Source organism: Stomoxys calcitrans, chromosome 4, assembly GCF_963082655.1.
Source record: "Stomoxys calcitrans chromosome 4, idStoCalc2.1, whole genome shotgun sequence".
NCBI lineage: Eukaryota > Metazoa > Arthropoda > Insecta > Diptera > Muscidae > Stomoxys > Stomoxys calcitrans.
This window is the reverse complement of record NC_081555.1, coordinates 111,060,918-111,082,709: the sequence shown is the minus strand read 5'-3', so window position 1 is coordinate 111,082,709 and position 21,792 is coordinate 111,060,918. Positions and strand designations below refer to the sequence as shown.

The 21,792-nt window shown below is 39.5% G+C and overlaps 1 protein-coding gene across 1 annotated transcript; it reads right to left on the bottom strand.

Annotated features, from left to right (window-relative positions):
• Positions 1-9,417: 9,417 nt before the first annotated feature.
• On the bottom strand, positions 9,418-20,510 carry LOC106086909 (tabinhibitin 3-like). The gene is made up of 5 exons (XM_013251728.2): positions 20,316-20,510; positions 19,825-20,222; positions 19,510-19,759; positions 9,740-10,137; positions 9,418-9,673 (listed from the first exon to the last, which is right to left on the bottom strand). The coding sequence occupies exons 1-5, from the start codon at positions 20,445-20,447 to the stop codon at positions 9,418-9,420; spliced, it is 1,434 nt and encodes a 477-aa protein (XP_013107182.2). The 5' UTR covers positions 20,448-20,510.
• Positions 20,511-21,792: the final 1,282 nt, after the last annotated feature.

Genomic DNA, 21,792 nt, shown 5'->3' with positions numbered 1-21,792 from the left:
TACTCCCAAGAAGCCCATTTACTTAAGATTTGGAAGACTAAAATAGGCAAAGATCCTAGAATTTAAACATCAGTCAGTACAGGGAATGGAAACCCAATACAGTCTAACGAACAGGGAACTGACGATGGAACCATTACGGACTTTATAAGGAGTCGGAAGACTAGACTACGCAAAGAACCTAAAACGATGACAATACTGTCTAAAGAACAGGGAGCAGACGATGAGATGATCACCTACTCCCAAGATGCCCATTTACTGGAGGACCAACGATTGAGGTAATCCAGATAAACCTCCACCGGAGCGAGACTGGTAAACACGCTCTGATGGAGAAAATCAGCAAGGGCAAGATTCATATTGCCTTTATTCAGGAGCCATGGACGACCCGGAACAAAATGACCTATTGCGGATACTGACTGAGGAGGGATTATTCTATGCTAACACTGGACAGGAAACTGATTTGGAAGTGAAACATTCAGAGGCGTGATCAGACCAATACTTACTTACGCCTCAGTTAAGGATAACAAAATCCGCATCGTTTGGGTCCGGGCCATAACGGAGTAAGGGGAAATGAAAGGGCAGACGATTGGCGGTGAAGGCCAGAGGACTGTCGTCAATAAACTTCGTTAACCTGAAGCCTTTCGGGTCAGTATAGCTATTGGTATCATAACGGGACACATAGGACTACGAGCTCACTTATGTAAAATCGGTGCGGCAAGTGATGGCATGCGGGGATGATGATGAGACCTTGGAACATTTCTTTTGACATTGCCCGGCTTTCGCTTCTAACGGATACAGGCTATTAGGTGAAGACACAATACCAAACATGAACTAACTTAGGGGAGTGATATTGAAAATAATTAAGGCTTTTGTATGTAGCACGGAATTCCTAACTTAAAATTTTCTTCTTAGAGATTACCCTCTGCACCCTCTTTTCAACCTAATCATACCTATTCGCAGGTAAAGTGAGCACACAATAACTAAAATCAAGCTAAGTTCGGCTATTCCCAAACTTGGGAAACCAACACCATGGATTCTGATAAAAATTTACACAAATTGAAAGGCATAATTTGTCTTTATAATTTTCAAAAAAAAATTTTTGTAACTCCAACATCTCATAAACCTTTAGGCAAGCCATTTGGGTATATACCCGGCTATTTACCATACTTTCTCAAAAGCTGGATATTTCTAATTTTACAGCTATTTTGGAAATTAAAAATATTTTCAAAACAAGCTCTTGATCTCATAAAATCGGACCAAAGTTAAATATAGCTGCTATAAAGATCGATTTTCAGATTCAAAGTCTTGAGGCCATATCAGACGCAGTTTTCACCATTTTGATGAAATGGTATGTCGAGAATTCGTGACACCAGTGCCGAATATGGTCTAGCTAAACACATGTCAATATAGCTGTCTCATTTTTCTAATTGCGACGAAAATTGGAGCAGTGCGTTTTGTGTTTACATTTTATCAATGGGTAAATACCCAATATATTCCGAAGTATGGGAAATTTACCCGATAAAATCCCATCAATGCGGCTATAGACCTGGTAAATTCGCCAAAGATCTGATATTTACGCCGTGCCAAATTCTGGAAAATATCCGAAAAGGAAAAATTTACCACATTTTCGTCAACTACAAAACCGCCTTCTACAGCTGGGTGGGCAATTAAACAGCAGCTGGCATGTGTCGTGTGGTCCCAGGTCATAACGGGACACACATCCTGCACGTTGGCATCAATCCTTGCTCTGTAGGAGTTGAGACGCCTGCATCTGCGGGATAGCGATTGTGCCGAAACTTCTCTGGTTTGCCGGGGGAGGTTTATTTCTTCAGGTGCAATAGCTGGCGGTTGTTCTCCAAGGACCAGATTAACCCGGTACTTAATCATCGCATCTGCTTCCGTGTCTAAATTAAGGGTGTTTAGATCTGCTTGATATGCCGTTTGATATGGAGGCTCTTGTATTGCTGAATCTTTCTTTCTAGATCCACAAGATGGCGGTTTGGATGGTTCCTGCGATAACAGCCCAAAAAGTATTGCTTAGACAGCATGTAGGATCTATATCTCGTGATGAAGATCCACTTGAGAATTGAGGAGGCAGACCGTCCCAGTTCGATAAGTGACATTCTGTCAGATCTGAATATTATTCCACTGCGTGTCACACAGCTGATTCTTAATTCAACAACAGCGTGTTGACAAATGGGCTACATTGATTCATAATAGTAAATCAACATAAAGATGTTAACTGATCAAGCACAAATGTTTATAAATCAGCAACAGTTTTTGTGAACAAAACGTCCACTGGCGTTCACATTCTCCCAACGTTTAGTACACAGGTTTTTCTTTAAGATTGCAAAAAGTTTTTGTGTCCTCCTGAGAATCGAACCTGTGTCTCATGCCATGATTGTGTGTTGACAAACGTCTCACTACTAACATTGCACCATAGATGCCTATGTACAAACAATGCTTTAAACTAATGTGTGGTATTCATATACAAAATCAACACCACATGTTGACAATATTTTATACAACACCTGTGTATAATAATGACGTCATTGGTGCATGCAGTTGCAACATGTTTTTTCAATCATTGCACATCATTAACATATAATTCAAAGAATATGATTTTTTTTTTTTAAGTTTGAGAACAATACATGTTCTGTTATATTTTTATACCCACCACCGTAGGATAGGGGGTATATTAATTTAGTCATTCCATTTGCACCACATCGAAATATTAATTTCTGACCCTACAAAGTATATATATTTCGGATCGTCGCAAAATTCTAAGACGATTGTCTGTCCGTCTGTTCTAATCACTCTGGAGCCTTCAAAAATTGCGATATTAAGCTGTAATTTGGCACAGATGCGTCTTTTTGATGCAAGCTGGTTAAGTTCTTGAACGGGCCAAATCGGATCATATTTGGATATAGCTGCTATATAGGCCGATCTTCCGATAAAGGGTCTAATGCCCATAAATGCTTTATTTTTTATCCGATTTCACTGAAATTTGAAACAGTGAGTAGTTTAAGGCCTCCTAATACCGACCCAAATACGGTTCAGATCGGACTATATTTAGATATAGCTGCTATATAGACCAATCTCCCGATAATGGGTCTGAGAGCCATAAAAGCTTTATTTATTACCCGGTTTCACTGAAATTTGCAGCAGTGGGTTATTTTAAGCCTCCCGATATCTGACCTAAATATGGTTCAGATCGGAGTATATTTAGATATAGCTGCCATATATACCGATCTCCCGATAAGGGGTCTGAAGCCAATAAAAGCTTTATTTATTACCCGATTTCACTGAAATTTAAAACAGTGGGTTATTTTAAGCCTCCCGATATCTGACCTAAATATGGTTTAAATCGGACTATATTTGGATATAGCTCCCATATAGACCGATCTCCCGATAAAGGGTCTAAAAGCCATAAAAGCTTTATCTATTACCCGATTTCGCTGAAATTTAAAACAGTGGGCTATTTTAAGCCTGCCGACATCTGACTTAAATATGGTACAGGTTGGACTATATTTAGATATAGCTGCCATATAGGCCGATCTCCCGATAAAGGGTCTGAAGGCCATAAAAGTTGTATCTATTACCCGATATCGCTGAAATGTTAAACAGTGGGTTATTTTAATCCTGCCGACATCTGACCTAAATATGGTTTAAATCGGACTATATTTGGATATAGCTGCCATATAGACCGATCTCCCGATAAAGGGTCTGAAGCCAATAAAAGCTTTATTTATTACCCGATTTTGCTGAAATTTGAAACAGTGGGTTATTGTAAGCCTCTTGACATCCGTCCTAAATATGGTTCAGATTGGACTATATTTAGATATTGCTGCCATATAAACCGATCTCCCCAAAAGGGATCTGAAGGCCATAAAAGCTTTATTTTTTATCCGATTTCGCTGAAATTTGGAACAGTGAGTAGGTTAAGGCTTCCCAACATACGACCTAAATATGGTTCTGATCGGACTATGTTTAGATATAGCTGCCATATAGACCGATCAGCCGATAAGGGGACTGAAGCCCATAAAAGCTTTATTTATTACCCGATTTCGTTGAAATTTGAAACAGTGAGTTTTCTGATTTTCTGAGCCTCCCGATATCCGACCTTAATACGGTTCAGATAAGGTGGTGGGTATTCAAAGTTCGGCCCGGCCGAACTTAATACCATTTTACTTGTTTAATATTATAATGAGAAAATAAATTGTTTATTTGATCAGATCTTAAATTATGGTGTTTTCAAATTTGTTTGACTCTTTTATCACTCTATTTACTTATATTTAATTCAAAAAATACAACAACAACAAACTTATAAAATAAATTGTAGAAAATATAAAAAAAAGTATTTTTAACTTAAGACTTTTGGTTTCAACAACACAGGTATCAACGATGAATGAACGAACAAAGAATGCCTTTAAGGGGAGAGATGTACGAACACTACAAACATTTCATGATGGTAAAAATGAGGATGTGCAGGTAAGTAAATAATTCGATAAACAAAATAATTTTTTTTGTTAAATTTTGACAAAATTTCGTATAAATTGAGAAAAGGCAGCTTAGGCCATAGAATAGGCATACAGGGTGGCTGATGAAAGCCGCTACCAAAAAAAAATGTAATAACTTTTTTTCTATTTAATAATAATAATTTAATAATTAATTTAATTAATTAATTAATTAATTTAATTAATAATAATTTAATAATTAATTTAATAATTTAATTTAACATGAATAAAAGAAAAATGTATTCCATACACCGAAAAAAAAATGTAGCAATATTCATCATTGTAGCAATATTCATCAGCCACCCTGTATATACTTTAAGGGTGATAAGCTTGGCTGCTTTCTTCAGGAGTGTTTTCGATTTCAGGCCTTCAACATTTTAAAGCTGACGAGCGATGAGCAAATACATAGTGAAATTATGAGTACTAACCATTTTTGAATGCGTAAGCAAGAACATATGCCGACGGATTTGGTAGCGAAATGAAAATGTCTTCAATATGTCTATCACTGGCGTACAGCCATGTTGACCTTTCGTGTATATGCTCTTGATTCTTCATAGACAATGCATTTTTACGCAATATAATTTTGTTGAAATTGATGATGATTGATCATGAAAGTGACCTTAACACTTCAATTTGCATGTCATTGGATTTTTTAATGTTGTCCCGATTTCTGTATAGGCTAGGGCGCCCCTTGGACCCTTGTACCAAATGGAAAGCTGCTGTCGTGTCCTACTCCAATTAATCTTTCATTTCTATTCTACTTTTACATTAATTGGCAATAACAGAACATTTGTCCCATTAGCCAAACTTAGAATAGCGTTCCAAGCTCCTCGATCTTTCATTCCACATTATTCCCATTATCAGTTCAACCCGGTCGAGGCCTCATTATTTTTGACAATCCGAAGGCATCAATCATAGTTCTCCTAAAATTTTGGAGTAAGATTCTTGTCGTTGTCGTAGCAGTGTGCTGTGTTCTATCTTTCGTCTGCTTGATTCTGTTGAGTATCCAGATCCAGGAACTCTGCGACTAAGATGTGGTGCGTCCAGAGGAATCTGGGTCTGATACTAGTGGGTCTGGCTGGGCAGATGACGTTTGTCGTATGGTTCCTGGTCACAATGGGGACTTACATCCTGCACGATGGCATCAATCCTTGCTCTGTAGAAATTGAGGCGGCTGCATCTGTCGGAACGTAATTGAGCTAGAACTTCTCATGTTTGGCCGGGCAGGTTAATTTCGTCTGGAACAATAGGAGGAGGTCGTTCCCTAAGGACTATATTCACCAGGTAGCTATATACCGTGGAGGCCACCGTAGCGCAGAGGTTAGCATGCCCATCTATTGGGTTGCCCAAAAAGTAATTGCGGATTTTTTAAAAGAAAGTAAATGCATTTTTAATAAAAATTAGAATGAACTCTAATTAAATATACTTTTTTCACACTTTTTTTCTAAAGCAAGCTAAAAGTAACAGCTGTTAACTGACAGAATGCAATTACAGAGTCACAAGCTGTAAAAAAATTTGTCAACGCCGACTATATGAAAAATCCGCAATTACTTTTTGGGCAACCCAATATGACGCTGAACGCCTGGGTTCTGTAGTGAACAATGTGGCTGAAGATTTGGTGGCAGATATCTTCAGATCTCTTGACGCGAAATATGAGGCGAGTTTGTTGAGGTAGACGTTCAACTTATCGCAGATGTCCTCAATGGGTCGGGAAGATGATGCCATGATCGTACAATCGTCCGCATACGATACGATCTCTATGCCGTCTGGCGGGTGGAATGGTGGATAGGTAGAGGTTAAACAGTGCCGGAGATATCACCCCGCCATGGGGAACCCGCTGTTTCACTCTACGGTGCTTCGATTTCTTATCCCTAAATTCCACAAATAGGTGTCGAACACATAGATAATTTGCGACCCAGCGTTTCTGGCCTGGCTGAATGGACGTGTTGCTGATGTCCTCAATTAGTTTGCCATTGCTGACCTGTCGAATGCCTTCGATAGGTCCAGTGCCAAGAGGACCATCACATGGCCTGGGCTGATTGAAGCTACGGCAAATGTGTGCTGTGATGGCATGCAAAACAGTTGTTGTGCTATGCAGTCTTCGAAATCCATACTGATGCCAGGCAAATGGAAATTCTCCTACGAGGCTCGGGCGAAGTAGTGCCTCAAGCGTCTTGGGTACTGGTGAGAGAAGGGAGATCTGTCTGTATGACTCCTCCAAAATCGGATCCTTTCCAGGCTTCGGTAGCGGGATCACTCTTCACCCATCTTCCAACCATCGGGTAGAAAAGGGGTAATTTTTTAAGAGTTATAGGAAAGTTAAAAAAATCAGAAAAATGCACGAAATCTTTATTTGAATCGATAGTACGGTCCATATAATTTAATATTTGAATATTATTTTATGCAAATGCTGTCGGTGACTGCGCCTCAAATGGTCCATCCGCTTAGTCCAATTTTGTCATACTCTTTCCAACATTGCGGCAGGTATCTCACGAATAAATGCCTTGATGTTGTCTTTTTAAGCGTCAATGGAAGCGAGATTTTCTGTATAGACATACTTGAAATAAAAAGTTCACCGAACTCGCCTGTCAAGAAGTCCATTGTTTCGCGTGCTGTGTGGTATGTGACACCGTTTTGTTGAAACCGCATGTTATGAAAGTCAAGCTCTTGCATTTTGGGCAAAAAAAGTCGATATCATCTCACGGTAGCGTTCACCATCCACATTTACGTTACGATTCGCATCATCTTTGAAGTAGTACGGTCCAATGATGCCACCAGCCCATAAGACGCACCAAACTGTGACTTTTTCTGGATGCATTGGCTGCTCTTGCAATGCTTCTTGCTGATCTTCCTCCAAAATCAATAATTCTGTTTATTTACGTACCCATTGAACCAAAAATGAGCTTCGTCGCTCAATGGAAGAAGCGCGATGAACTTTCTTAACAGGGCACGCGTTTTGATAATAAAATTCAATAAAATGCTAGTGTTGTTCGTTTGATTAAATTATAGACCAAACTGAAGATGTTTGATAGTGAAAGAAATCACAAAAAGTGCATGAGCTGTTCAAACCAGTGTTGCCAAAAAGATAATAACTAAAAAATCACCTAATTGTTGATGGCTTGTTACCGTTCTCTACGTGAAAATTAATTGATGTATGTGGAGTTATTATATATCTAAGTCTAAAGTGATTTCCACCCTTTGCAGGATGACACTATCTGGCACTTGATCTACATTCAAATTCATATATCAAAGCTACCACTTGGGATACCACGTTTTTACAGATCCGCAGGTACTCCAGTGTCTATTTGAGGGTAAAAGGCGTGTACTCTACTACCAAAGACTTTTCTTTGCTCTCCTATTCTATTCTGATCGGCCTTCATATATTATTTTTAATTCGGTTTTTTTGGATAGGATAGGGGGAGGGGGAGAGCCCTCTGACGCATCCTTTCATTTGAGTTAAAGATATTCCCGTTCGTTCTACATGACAGTTTGGTGTTATTTTTATTGGGAGGAGAGTGTCGGTTCCCCGACGCTAGACACCAAGGATCTTGGATCTTTTTAAGCCACTAGAGGGTACAAATCGTATCCGATTTGGCTGAAATTTTGCATGAGGTGTTTTTTTTTAATAATTTCCAACAACTGTGCTTTGTATGGTTGATGGTCCATAACTGTATATAGCTGTCATATAAAGCGATCTGAGGTTTTGAATTCTTGAGTCTCTAAAGGGCGCAATTCTATCCGATTTGCCTAAAATTTCGCATGACGTGTTATGTTATCCGATTTGGCTGTAATTTAGCATGAGGTGTTTTGATATGTTATCCAACAACTGTGCTTAATATGGATCAAATCGGTCCATAACCTGATATAGCTGCCATATAAACCGATCTGGTATCTTGACTTCTTGAGCCTCTAAAAGGCGCAATTCTTATCCGATTTGGCTGAAATTTTGTACAACGGTTTCTTCCATGACTTTCAACATACGTGTCAAATATCGGCCTATAGCCTGATACAGCTCCCCTATAAACCGATCTTCCTATCTTACTTCTTGAGCCCATACACAATGACTTCTACTATGGTCTCCAACATTTAATTCATTACTTGATATAGCTCCAATACCACAGCAATTCTTTTCTTATATTCCTTGTTTGCCTAAAAAGAGTTACCGAAAAAATAACTCGACAAGTGCGATCCATAGTTGAGGCTATATAAGATTCGGCGCGGCTGAACTTAGCAAGTTTTTACTTGTTATATATATACCATACATTAATGTTGTGGTATTAATCCACGGTTTTGCTTATCATCAATTCCATTTATGCCATACATTCTCAATTTTTCTTTCGGTGTAAAATCATACATTTTGCCTGATTTTAAAGAAATTTGGAACATAAGGTAAATGTATGCGCTTTAATTTAGATCATTTGAGTGGTGCTTTCCCGAGATTCGGCCTGCCCGAACTTAGATTTTTACTTGTTGTATTTAAAGCGTAACGTTGCGCAGTTTAAATATTCATATGATTTAGAGGGTTGCCATATAAAATAAAGCATTTCATATTTTCAAACTATTGGCGCCATCTATACGTCACCACAGCTAATTTTTGACCACTCTGCGATATAACAAAATTTCGTTAAAATCCGGTGAAAGGAAAAATGTACCATTCGCGAACCCAAAAGTTTATTCGGGTAATTAGTCTATAGGTCCGTTATACCCAAATTTGGTCCGATCTCGTCCATATCTAGCAAGGATGCCAAGAAGTCTAATACTGCTACAACAGACTTTTATGGGTCAAAAAAAAAAAAAAAAACGAAAAAAGAAAACAAATTAAAATAAAATAGACAACTATTATTTCCTTGGTTTTAATTTTTGTGTATGCTCAGTCCATTTAGAAGTTCAATGGTTTGGCCAACTACATGCCAATGTTATTGGATAAATAGACATCCTTAGATGTGCACAAATTGGTGTAGACGGGATCTGTGCCGCTGGTGCACCAGGCAGCCGTTGGCCCAGCTTGATAGGTGGGTTGACCAACAACATTGTCATGCGAGTAGTTGCAAGTTATGGCCTGACGCATAAAACCATCAGCTTCAGCTTCAAGCTCAACGGCACAGCCAACCTTGTTGGATTTTTGATGCATCATAACAGTAAAATGTCCAAAGTTATTTCTACAACAAAACAATAAGCCACGATTAGTGCCATTTGGAATCCTCTACAGCAGTAAACAAACTCACTCTGGCATTTCAAAGGGATAGGATACCAAATCTTGTGTTGTTGCGAAACGTCTCGAGGAGATCCATTGTCTTATTTGATGTAGAATAACTTCTTCGACACCGTATTGTTGCTCATAAGACTTCCAGTCCGATATGCCAATGTTTTGACCCACAAATCTATAAGTGGGCGTATTGCGGCATTGATCCATAACTGGATTACATTGCCTGACATTGTATTGGGCTACATTGGCCAATTGGATGTCCCATGTCATAACACCCAAACGTACAGCCGAAGGGAAACCATAGGTACCATTTGCAAAGAGATTACGGCCCTCGTTGTGAGCATGCAGTATAAAGTCAATCATTTTGGGAGTCATTGGAATAATTTTGGCAGATGGTTTACATTGTGGTCCAAATTTCTGCATTGAAATCAAAAGAAAATTCCAATTATTCAAAATATTTCCAGCATCCTTGACAAAGTTGCAGAACTTACGTTATTATTTTGACAGGCAATATGTTGGTGGCCACAGCATTTTGTCAAATTGTCATTGCAATAGTTGAAGGCCAAGGAGCTGCCCACAGCCGCCAATAGAAGAAGAACTAGAATTCCTTTACACGTAACCATTGTCAAATCGCCGAAAACTATGACACACACTGATAACCCCGTTAGGCGACCTTTGTTGTTTTATAGATAACATATTCTATTTACCTGAGTCAAATACTATACAGCGGGCTTAGTTCTATACAATAGATAGTGTTTAAATGTAAGCAAATCTATTTGCACATGTGTACGAATGCAAAAATTGCCTTCCATTCGATTGCGTGTGGAGAATATAGTTTTGTTTTGGTATACCCTACAGGATAGTAGTGCACATTGACATCATTATAATCGACATCTAACGGTGGCAGGGCAAGTAATGCGACACCAAAGGCCTACAGACCCATAAGCCTTATGTCCTTTCTACTCAAAACCAGAGTAGGACATCCAGCGAACCACTCAATCACAAACAGCATGCCTATCTCAAGGGAAGGTCGCTGTAGACTGCCCTGAACGAGGTTGTGCATAAAATAGAAGAATCCTTCGATGTCAAAACGTACACCCTGGCGGTATGCATTGACATCGAGGTGACTTTTAACAAAGTGCGGACCGACACACTGATCTAATCCTTAGACTAGTACCGGGTGGACCCGGTCCTTAAAGACTGAATAAACCATTGGCTAAGGAACAGGAGGATCAATTGTGACATAAATATAAGGGAGAAAGTGGTACATGGCATGCCACAGGGGATTATTTTAACGCCAATCCTTTATGTGCCCACCTTAAATAACCTATTACGGATGCTGACTGAGGAGGGATTGGAACGCGTCTGCTATGCAGATGATGCATATGACTGAGCTGGACCCAGGGTTCTCAATGTTAACCCAGAGAATACTGAAATATGCCTGTTCACGAGGAAGACGAACATGAACCAGTTTAACGCACTACGTTTCCTTAATAACACGATTTCGATATCTGAAAAGGTCAACTACTTAGGAGTGATCTTGAACAGGAAATTGAATTGGAAGTGTTACATACAGGAGCGTACTGAGAAGGCTCACAAATGTTGGGCACCTTATAGACGGGTCGTAGGCTCGAAATGGAGCCTGAAACCAAGGATAGTCCACTGGCTCTACAGTAGACTGCCTGACCATAATACGGTCCTGCAGGCGGAGATCCGGGCGATCACGGAATTCGTGAGGTGCTGCTGTGCTAACGCGAGGACGTCGCGTGTGAACATCTTTGCGATGGCCATAAGGGCAATAACAACCAGGATAAGATCCGGCCGATCACGCAATGCATAAGGTGGTGTGGTGCTCTCATAGAAAAAAGTTTGCTGAAAATAGCAAACTGCTGAATATTAATGGTTAGTTTTGCGGCTATTGCAATTTTAGAACAGCAGGCGTACTACTGAAAAATCTGTTGTTTGCTGAAAATGATTGCTGCTTATATATGAAGGTGGTGTTAGAAGAAGCTATTAAAAACATCATAAGTTGGGCCGGGACCAATCTTGGGAACCCACCGCCATGGATTCTGCTAAAAATTTAAACAAAATATATTTAGGGCACAATTTTATTCTAAATGCCAAATTTCTATCAAATCAGCAAAAATGTAAGCTTCTAGGAACCGAACAAGGATGGATGATAGACCGGTTTACATGGGAATAGCTCCCATGTAAACCGGTCTCTCGATCACAATACTGCTACAATAGCAGCAATCAGGTTATGGACTGATTTGGACCGTATTTAGCAGAGTTGTTTGAAGTCGTCACAGAGCAATACATGCTAAATTTCAGCCAAATCAGAAAAAATTGCGGATGGTAAGGTAAGTCAAATCGGGAAATCGGTTTATATGGGAGCTATATCAGGTTATAGACCGATTCTGACCGTACTTGGCACAGTTGTTGAAAGTCACAACGGAAAACCACATGCAAATTGTGGAGCTCGGTTTATATGGGAGCTATATCAGGTTATAGACCGATTTGGACCATACATGTTATTGGACGTCATAACAGAACAATGCATGCAAAATTTCGGCCAAATTGAACAAAAACTTCTGCTTGTTAGAGCACAAGAATTTAAATCGGGAGACTGGTTTATATGGGAGGTATATCAGGTTATAGATCGTACTGATCACAGTTGTGGGAAGTCACAGCAGAACAATGTATGCAAAATTTCATCCAAATTGGACAAAAATTCCAGCTTCCAGGGGCTTATGAAGTCAAATCGGGAGATCGGTTTATATGGGAGCTATATCTAAATCTGAACCGATAAAGCCCCTTTTGCAAAGCGCAACGTCCTACATCAATATTAAGTATTTCAAGCGGCTAGTTTTACGCGTTCGACCTCTATCGTGATTTCGACAGACGGACGTACGGACATGACTAGATCGACTCAGAATATCGAGACGATCAAGAATATATATACTTTATGGGGTCTAAGACGAATATTTCGTAGTTTTACAAACGGAATAACTAGATTAGTATACCCCCATCCTATGGTGGTGGGTATAAAAATGCATAAAACAGCAATCATCAAAAAATTAATGCATTTGACCAACAGCATTAATTACTATTGTTGAATGAAGGCAAGTCAAAGGCAACGTAAATGTAAATGCGTTATAAAGGCGAATGGTAGCAATCTGTTCTCTGATACAGATGCTACTTTTGATTAAACAACCTCAAGACAGTTCAAAATTACACTCTTCAAGACACTGATACTACCTGTGTTGTCATATGGTTCCGAGCAATTGGTACTTCTTAAACGAGACGATTCGTTTAAGAGAAAGATTCTTCGTTAAATTTATGGACCAGTTTACATTGATGGAAAATATCGGTGTGGTAGAAGCGATATGACTGATTTCCATCATATCTCTGTTAAATTTCGAGCCGATAGCTTAACACGTACTACCGCAATCATTATTTCAACAGATGGAGGGATGACAAAGAATGTTAACACGATCAAGAATGTAAAAGGTGATTTTTTAGCTTTTTGGCCACACTGGTTTAAACAGCGCACGCACGTTTCGTGTTTTGTTTCACCGTCAAACCTCTTCAGTTTGGTCTATAATTTAACCAGTAATCGTCTTACAAACGAAGAACGCTTGCATTGCATTGCATTTTATTATGTTTTGCTATGTTAAGAAAGTTCATCGCGCGCTTCATCCATTGAGCGACGAAGCTCATTTTTGTCTCAATGGGTACGTAAATAAGCAGAATTGTCGATTTCGGAGTGAAGATCAGACAGAAGCTTTGCAAAAGCTACCAATGCATCCAGAAAAAGTCCCAGTTTGGTGCGGTTATGGGCTGGTGGCATCATTGGACCGTACTTCTTCCAAAATGATGATGTGAATCGTAACGTAACTGTAAATGGTGAGCGCTACAGCGATATGATATCCAAGTTTTTTTTACCCGAAATGCATGAGATGGATGACATGTGGTTTCAACACGACGGTGACACATAACGCGTTAAAATGGACTTATTGAGAGCCAAGTTTGGTAAATATATTATTTCACGTTCGGGACCGGTCAATTGGCCGCCGTGCTATTTAACACCTTATGACAATTTTTTGTCGGGTTCTGTAAAATTTCATGTCTATAAAGACAAGCCCGCTTCAATTGACGTATTGGAAGACAACATTGAAGCATTTATGCGTGAGATACCGACCGAAATGTTGGAAAGAGTATGCCAAAATTAGAGGTCACCGTAGCGCAGAGTTTAGCATGTCCGCCTTGGATGCTAAACGCCTGGGTTCGAATCCTGGCAGGAAGATCAGAAAAATTTTCAGCGGTGGTTATGCCCTCCTAATGCTGGCGACATTTGTGAGGTACTTTGCCATGTAAAAACTTCTCTTCAAAGAGGTGTCGCTCTGCGGCACGCCGTTCGGACTCGCCTATAAAAGGAGGCCCCTTATCATTGAGCTTAAAATTGAATCGGACAGCACTCATTGATTTTTGAGAAGTTTGCCTCGTTTCCTTAATGAAATGTTCATGGGCAAAATTTGCATTTGCATAACAAAATTGAACTAAGGTAATGGACCGTTGAGGCGCAGTCACGGTCAAAATTTGCATGAAAAAATCTTCAAACATTAAGTTATATGGACCGTACTACCGATTCATATAAAAATTTCATGCATTCTTCTGAATTTTATGTGTTTTTATTTAACTTTCCTATAGCTCTTAAAAAATCACCGTTTATATGCTTTGCCTTAACGGTGACGGATTAATATTTTGAGATGTTACGATCGGAGTGACGGTGGATATAATGATTGTGGATGGGAAAAAATTTTAAACTAGATGTCAGGAGCTAGACGCTTGGAAATCAATGAATCTAACAATCCGTTGTTACCAAATAAATTAGTACGTCCATAAATATCTTTTTCATTCATAATTATTTTGTAGGGTATATAAGATTCGTTTTGAGTACAACTAAAGCTTAAAGTAAAGCAAAATATTTTATTTACCAGATTAGATAGCTCAAGCATAACAAAAATAACTAAAGTATTTATGTACCTACGAATGCTTACTCTATTTGGTCAGAATTGTTTGCTTTTTTTTAATTATTTAAACTATTTATGGCTTACCACCTTGAAGCCTGGAGATGGCATAGGACTGGGCTAGACCCAGAGGTCTCAATGTTGACCCAGAGAAGAGTGGTATCTGATTGCTCATGATAAAGACGAAGGTGGGCCAATTTGACGCACCATTTTTTCCTCAATATAACGATTTCGATAGCTGACATGGTCAAATACTTAGGAGTGATCTTGAACAGGAGAATTAATTGGAAGTGTCACATTCAGGAAAGGATTGAGAAGGCTCACAGATGTTGGACACTATGTAGAAGGGCCGTACGCTCCGAGGATATTCCACTGGCTCTACAGGAGCGTCATTAGACCAATACTTAATTATGCCTTAGTACAGTAGTTTGGTGGACTGCAACGGAGAAAAAGTGCAACGTAAGGATAATACAAACTGGATCAGAGAGCATGTTGTCTTGGCATAGGCGGAGCGATGAGAACCACGACCTTTAGGGTACTGGAGACTATTCTAGATATTCGACCCATAGACACACACACATATTAAATGTGAAGCAGTCCGCTGTGGCTTAAGGCGATGGGAGAATGGATTGAGGATAGTAGCTGGTCATGCTATAGCGGTATAATAGAGGCAACGATAGAAAACCTGGAAGGCAGAGGTTTCATTCGTATACCTAAGGCGACACTTGGGGTCGACTGCGAGGCACTGCTGCCATCCGCACAATCTTGGATTGACGGAAACCTGGTATTGCCACCTGGGATATTATGCTATACAGATGGATCAAAGCTAGAGGAGAGAGTGGGTCTGGGGTCTAAATTGAGAACCCAGGGACTGAGATCCGTTTTCGGCTGCCTGATCATTATACGATCCTGCACCTGGCATGGCATAGCTGTGAGCACCACACAGGCCGGAACATAGAGGTCCGATCTGTGTGGTGTTCATTGTTGTCATGAGAAGCTTAGCTGCGAGCTACCGGGCACGTCCACAGGTTGAGGATATGCTAGGTTGCCCAAAAAGTAATTGCGGATTTTTCATATAGTCGGCGTTGACAAATTTTTTCACAGCTTGTGACTCTGTAATTGCATTCTTTCTTCTGTCAGTTATCAGCTGTTACTTTTAGCTTGCTTTAGAAAAAAAGTGTAAAAAAAGTATATTTGATTAAAGTTCATTCTAAGTTTTATTAAAAATGCATTTACTTTCTTTTAAAAAATCCGCAATTACTTTTTGGGCAACCCAATACATACGGAGTAGCTGCAACAGTAGTCGCGGACAATCAGAGATATCGATTGGAGAGTCTCAGTGAGAGGTCGGGCGGCACCGGCTCTTACGCAAATACTGAGTGCCTATGATGGTCGATATGACAAGGCGAGTTAATGGCGCCTTTAAATAACTAAAGGCCACCCTGTTCTCACGGTGATCGCCTCCTCCACATGCAAAGGTGGCTGCAACAACAATGATTCTGCTTGCTGGGATCCTCCGGATTGCGTGAGGAGGTGTTGTGTTCACGCGAGAACGTCGAGTGTAAAAATCTTTGCAAATTTCCCATGAACATTCCATTAAGGAACAGGGGCAAACTTCTCACATATCAATGAGTGCAGTCCGATTCAAGTTCTAAGCTCAATGATAAGGGTCCTCCTTTTTGTAGCCGAGTCCGAACGGCGTGCCGTTTATCACTCTCTTTTGAGGGTGACCAGCATTAAGAGGGGATAACCACCGCTCAACATTTTATGATGGTCTCACCAGGATTTGAACCCATGCGTACAGCGTCATTGGCGGACCTACGGTGGGAACATCTTTAAGGACAGTTAACTGGCCATCAGGGCAATAACAATCAGGTCGGTAAAGTTACAAACGATCTTGGAGTGTAAGAAGGAGATTAATGCCTTCCCGAGGCATGATCCGCATCATTTGCGTCTCGGGCGTTAGCGGTGTAAAGGGGAACGAAAGAGCAGACGATTTGGCAGTGAAGGACTACCGTCAATAAACTTGTGTAACCCGAAGCCTTTCGGGTCGACCCAGTCCGAGTTAGAGCGTGGTTGACGAACGCATGTAACACTGTAGAAACGGTTGGTAGGAGGGTGAAAATCCTATGGGGAGAACTGGATCGTGAGAAGACGAGCCAATTATTGAAAGGAAGTAAGAAGTAGGTCAGTTTAGCTTTCGGTATCATAACGGGACACATAGAACTTAGAGCACCAATTTTGCATAAGTGAACTCATAGTCCTGTGTGCCCCATAGGCAAGTGATAGCATGTGTAGGGTATGTGGGGAAGATGACAGACATTGCCTGCTTTCGCTGCTAACATGCACAGGTATTTAGGTGGGGTCACAATACCAAACATGAACCAACTTATGGGCGTGGTATGGAAAACTATTAAGGATTTTGTAAGTACTCTATAGTATTTAGAACCCACAATTAATCGATTACTGGCTTAGGTGTATGTCCATAGTGCCATAGGGCAGTTTAACATGCGCACCCTCTTTTCAACCTTACCTAACTTAAAGTGAGATCGACTTTTATGGACAAGGACAAGGCAAAAAATCTTCACATATCAATAAGTGAAGTCCGATTTAAGTTTTAAGCTCAATGATAAGAGACCGTGCTCAACTCAACGAAAGTTATTATTATTAAATGTTTGTTAAAACAACAAGTTTTTGTCTGCTTGAAATGGGAAAGCCAAGATGAAAGCTTTTTGAGCAAACGAAGAGCTGATATTAAAGCAAACATTTCCGTATTCTCTTTAAACTAACAAAATCTGCTGTTTCAACTAAAAAATCTGCTAAAATATTGAACACGAATAACTCTTGAATAGTAAAAAAAATGTTTCCTACTATAGCAAATAATTGCACTGTAAATTGCGAGTAAATTTTTGCATGGAATTTCGCATATAGTATTTCACTCTACCGTTTTATTTGATTTAGTTTTTTATTTTACTTTCAAGCATTTTATTGGGTTGCCCAAAAAGTAATTGTCGGTAATATAGCACTAATATAGTCGGCGTTGACAATTTTTTTTTAACGGCTTGTGACTCTGTAATTGCATTCTTTCTTCTGTCAGTTATCAGCTGTTACTTTTAGCTTGCTTTAGAAAAAAAGTGCGCGAAATTTTGTTTACATTTGTTTGTTTGGCGTCAATTTTAATATGGGTACCACATGTATTGAAAGAAATTCATTTAACAAACCGAATCAACGCTTGAGATATGCACCTTAAACGCAATGAATTCCATTCGTTTTTAAAACGAATCATAAGTGGAGATGAAAAATGGATTGTTTACAACAAGGTTAGTCAAAAACGATTATGGTCCAAGCATGGTGTACCAGCTCAAACCACTTCAAAGGCTGATATCCACCAAAAGAAGGTTATGCTGTCTGTTTGGTGGGATTGGAAGGGTGTGGTATATTTTGAGCTGCTTCCAAGGAACCAAACGATTAATTCGGATGTTTACTATCAACAATTGGACAAATTGAATACAGCCATCAAGGAGAAGTGACCAGAATTGGTCAATCGTAAAGGTGTCATATTCCACCAGGACAACGCTAGACCGCACACATCTTTGGTCACTCGCCAAAAACTGAGTGAGCTTGGCTGGGACATTTTGATGCATCCCACCATATAGCCCTGACCTTGCACCATCAGACTACCATTTATTTCGATCTTTGCAGAACTCCTTAAATGGTAAAACTTTTGGCAATGATGAGGCTATAAAATCGCACTTGGTTCAGTTTTTTGCAGATAAAGGCCAGAATTTCTATGAGCGTGGAATGCTAAATTTGCCAGGAAGATGGCAAAAGGTTATCGAACAAAATGGCAATTATATATTTGATTAAAGTTGATTCTAAGTTTTATTAAAAATGCCTTTATTTTCTTTTAAAAAAATCCGCAATTACTTTTTAGGCAACCCAATATATGGGAGCTATAGTTGCATATCAATATTTCGAGTTGTTACAAATCGAATGACCAGATTAATATACCACCCCATCCTATAGACAAATATTTTTTTTCTACAGCAAAACAAATCTTCTATTTGATTTATTACCCGATTTTACTGAAATTTGGGCAGTGAGTTATGTTAGGCCCTTCAACATCCTTCGTCAATTTGGCCGAGATTGGTTCAGATTTGGATATAGCTGCCGTATACACCGATCCGCCGATTTTGGGTCTTAGGCCCATAAAAGCCACATTTATTGCTGGATTTCGCCGAATTTTGGGACAGTGAGTAGTGTTAGGCTCTTTGATATTTTTCTGCAACTTGGCCCAGATCGGTCCAGATCTGGATATAGTTGCCATATAAGCCGATCTCTCGATTTAAGGTTTTGGGGCCATAAAAGGCGCATTTATTGTACGATTTCGCCGAAATTTGGGACAGTAAGTTAAGTTAAGCCCCTCGACATACTTCTGTAAAATGGCACAGATCGGTTCAGATTAGGATATAGCCGCCATATAGACCAATCTTTCGATTTAAGGTTTTGGGGCCATAAAAGGCGCATTTATTGTACGATTTCGCCGAAATTTTGAACAGTGAGTAGTGTTAGGCTCTTTGATATTTTTCTGCAACTTGGCCCAGATCGGTCCAGATTTGGATATAGCCGCCATATAGGCCGATCCGCCGATTCTTAATATTTAAGAAGAACTATTATATAATATGAAGTTATGAGGGTTTGTTTTTTCTCAATTTGATATACAATTTATTTTTTTTTTTTTTTAAAAAGCTCAAAAAACGCCAATTTGATTTGGATACATAGCCTCAAAAACTGTACACAGATTTGGGTAGACGGGGCTGATACCAGCATTACAGGCAGAAGCAGTTGGGCCCATGGCATAAACGGGTTGTCCGACAACAAGATCGTGCGAGTAGTTGCATGTCATAGCCTGGCGTACATAACCATCAGGTTCCGTTTCCCGCTGTATGGCACATCCTACTCGATTTGCCTTTTGAAGCATCATAACGGCAAAATTTCCAAAGGTGGTTCTGCAAGGTAATGCCGACTAAATCAAAAGGAGTTCGGAATATGTGCAGAAGGTTATTAAACTTACTCTGGTAGCTTGAAAGGATAAGATTGCATATCTTGGGTGGTCGCAAAACGCCGTTGTGAGATCCATTTTCTTATTTGATGACGTACTACTTCTTCGATAGTATATTGCTGCTCTCTGGAGTTCCAGTTGGATATGCCTATATTTTGTCCGACGAATTTAAAATATTCAGTGTTGCGGCATTGATCCATGACGGGGTTACATTGTCTGACATTATAGTCGGCCACCTGGGCTAAACTGTTCTCCCAAGCGATAACTCCCAAACGTCTGGATGTTGGGAAGCCATAGGTACCATTGGCCATTAAGTTTCGTGCCTCGTTGTGTCCATGAAGAATAAGGTTAATAAGATTTTGAGTCATGGGTATAATGGTGGCAGATCTTTTACATTGTGGCCCAAATTGCTGTAGAAAAAAATCAATAACCGAGCGTACATTGGAAAAAACTATTTAGAACTTCTTCATTATGCTTGAGCACGAGTATGTGTGACAACTTACCTTATTATTTTGACAGGCGATATGTCTGTAACCACAACATTTTGTATCATTGTCATTGCAATAATCGAATGCCAATGAGCTGCCCACCACCGCTAACAGTAAGGCAATCAAAAATCCGTTGTGCGTAACCATTTTAATTGAATTCGCTAAGAACTCTGCTACACCACTGGTAAACCTCTTGGCCGTGCTCTAATGTTTTATAGAAATTTTATAATATTTACCTGAAACAAACATACGGAATAAACCTTTTCTGTAAACAATCGTTTGAGTTTTGAAATATGTTGGATATATTTGTTAGTGTGAAGTCGAAAATATTCAAATTTTGACCGTATGTGTGGAATGTATGCATTGTATTGTTTGCATACGCGAATACCCTATTTTATCAGTTTGGTGGATGCACTAGGTTTACATTATATGTCATGACATGACAGTATATTTTTGTCAAAATTTTCCCAAAAAGCTTTTGTGCATACTATTGCGAAAATTATATTCTTTCGTATTTAGTTGAGCTGAATGACCCATCGAATGTTACATACAAAAGGGAAGATTATTAAATGAGTCTTGAAGAAAGAAATGGCCAGATTTTTTCAGACAAATTAGGACAAAGATACCAACACCACTGGTGGACGCGTTTCGATTAATGGTTTGATAATTAATTGCAACACCATCGTGGATCATATCCATCCGTCTGACTGGCCTACAGTTGACATCACACCGTTTGTTCTTAAGAAGGTATGGTCATTGCACAACGATTATGTGAAATCTTCTTAACTACTATGTTCTAGTGCTATGTTTAAAATATAACAAAAAAATACATTCTTGTAAAATTTTTAAAATATTACCAAAACAAAAGTTGCAAAAGTTTTATGAAGCAGAATGTCATCAGCAATAACTTGGTGAAGAGTAATGAAATCCTGGTAAGAAAGATTAGACTAGGTCAATGTGACAGTTTGCCTCACTTAGAAGTTTTCATACTTTGTGATAGCACAGAAACAGTAGAAGGAAGATGCCTTCTAGTTCTTGCCGTTAAACCATCCAGGTCGCTTTAAAAAGCCCAACAACTTGCGAATGTTCATATCCTCCAAATCCGAAAGTTCTCAAAGAAATGATTACATGAACATGGAACTCCTTCTGACTGCCAGTACGAGACACATACACACAGCAGATGTATGTGTGTGTGTATAGTTTCTTCTTTCTTGACAGCTTCCTCACAGCTTCTGCAGAAGACGTTTCATCAGTCCGACAGCTTGTTTACGGATCAGACAGTGCCCTATTATGACCGACACAATGACTGAGGTCTCTGTTCTCTTAAAGTCTAGATTGGGCCACATAGTTTTGGAGTGTTCACAACCCCCATTTTGTGAGCATAAGTTATTCGTTGGCCCTTGGCCCTGATTTTTAGGACTTAGCTTACATGGCGCTTGAGTAATACCCACAGATTCCATTTCCCCCGGAATGTGTTCTTAGTATAGCAAGT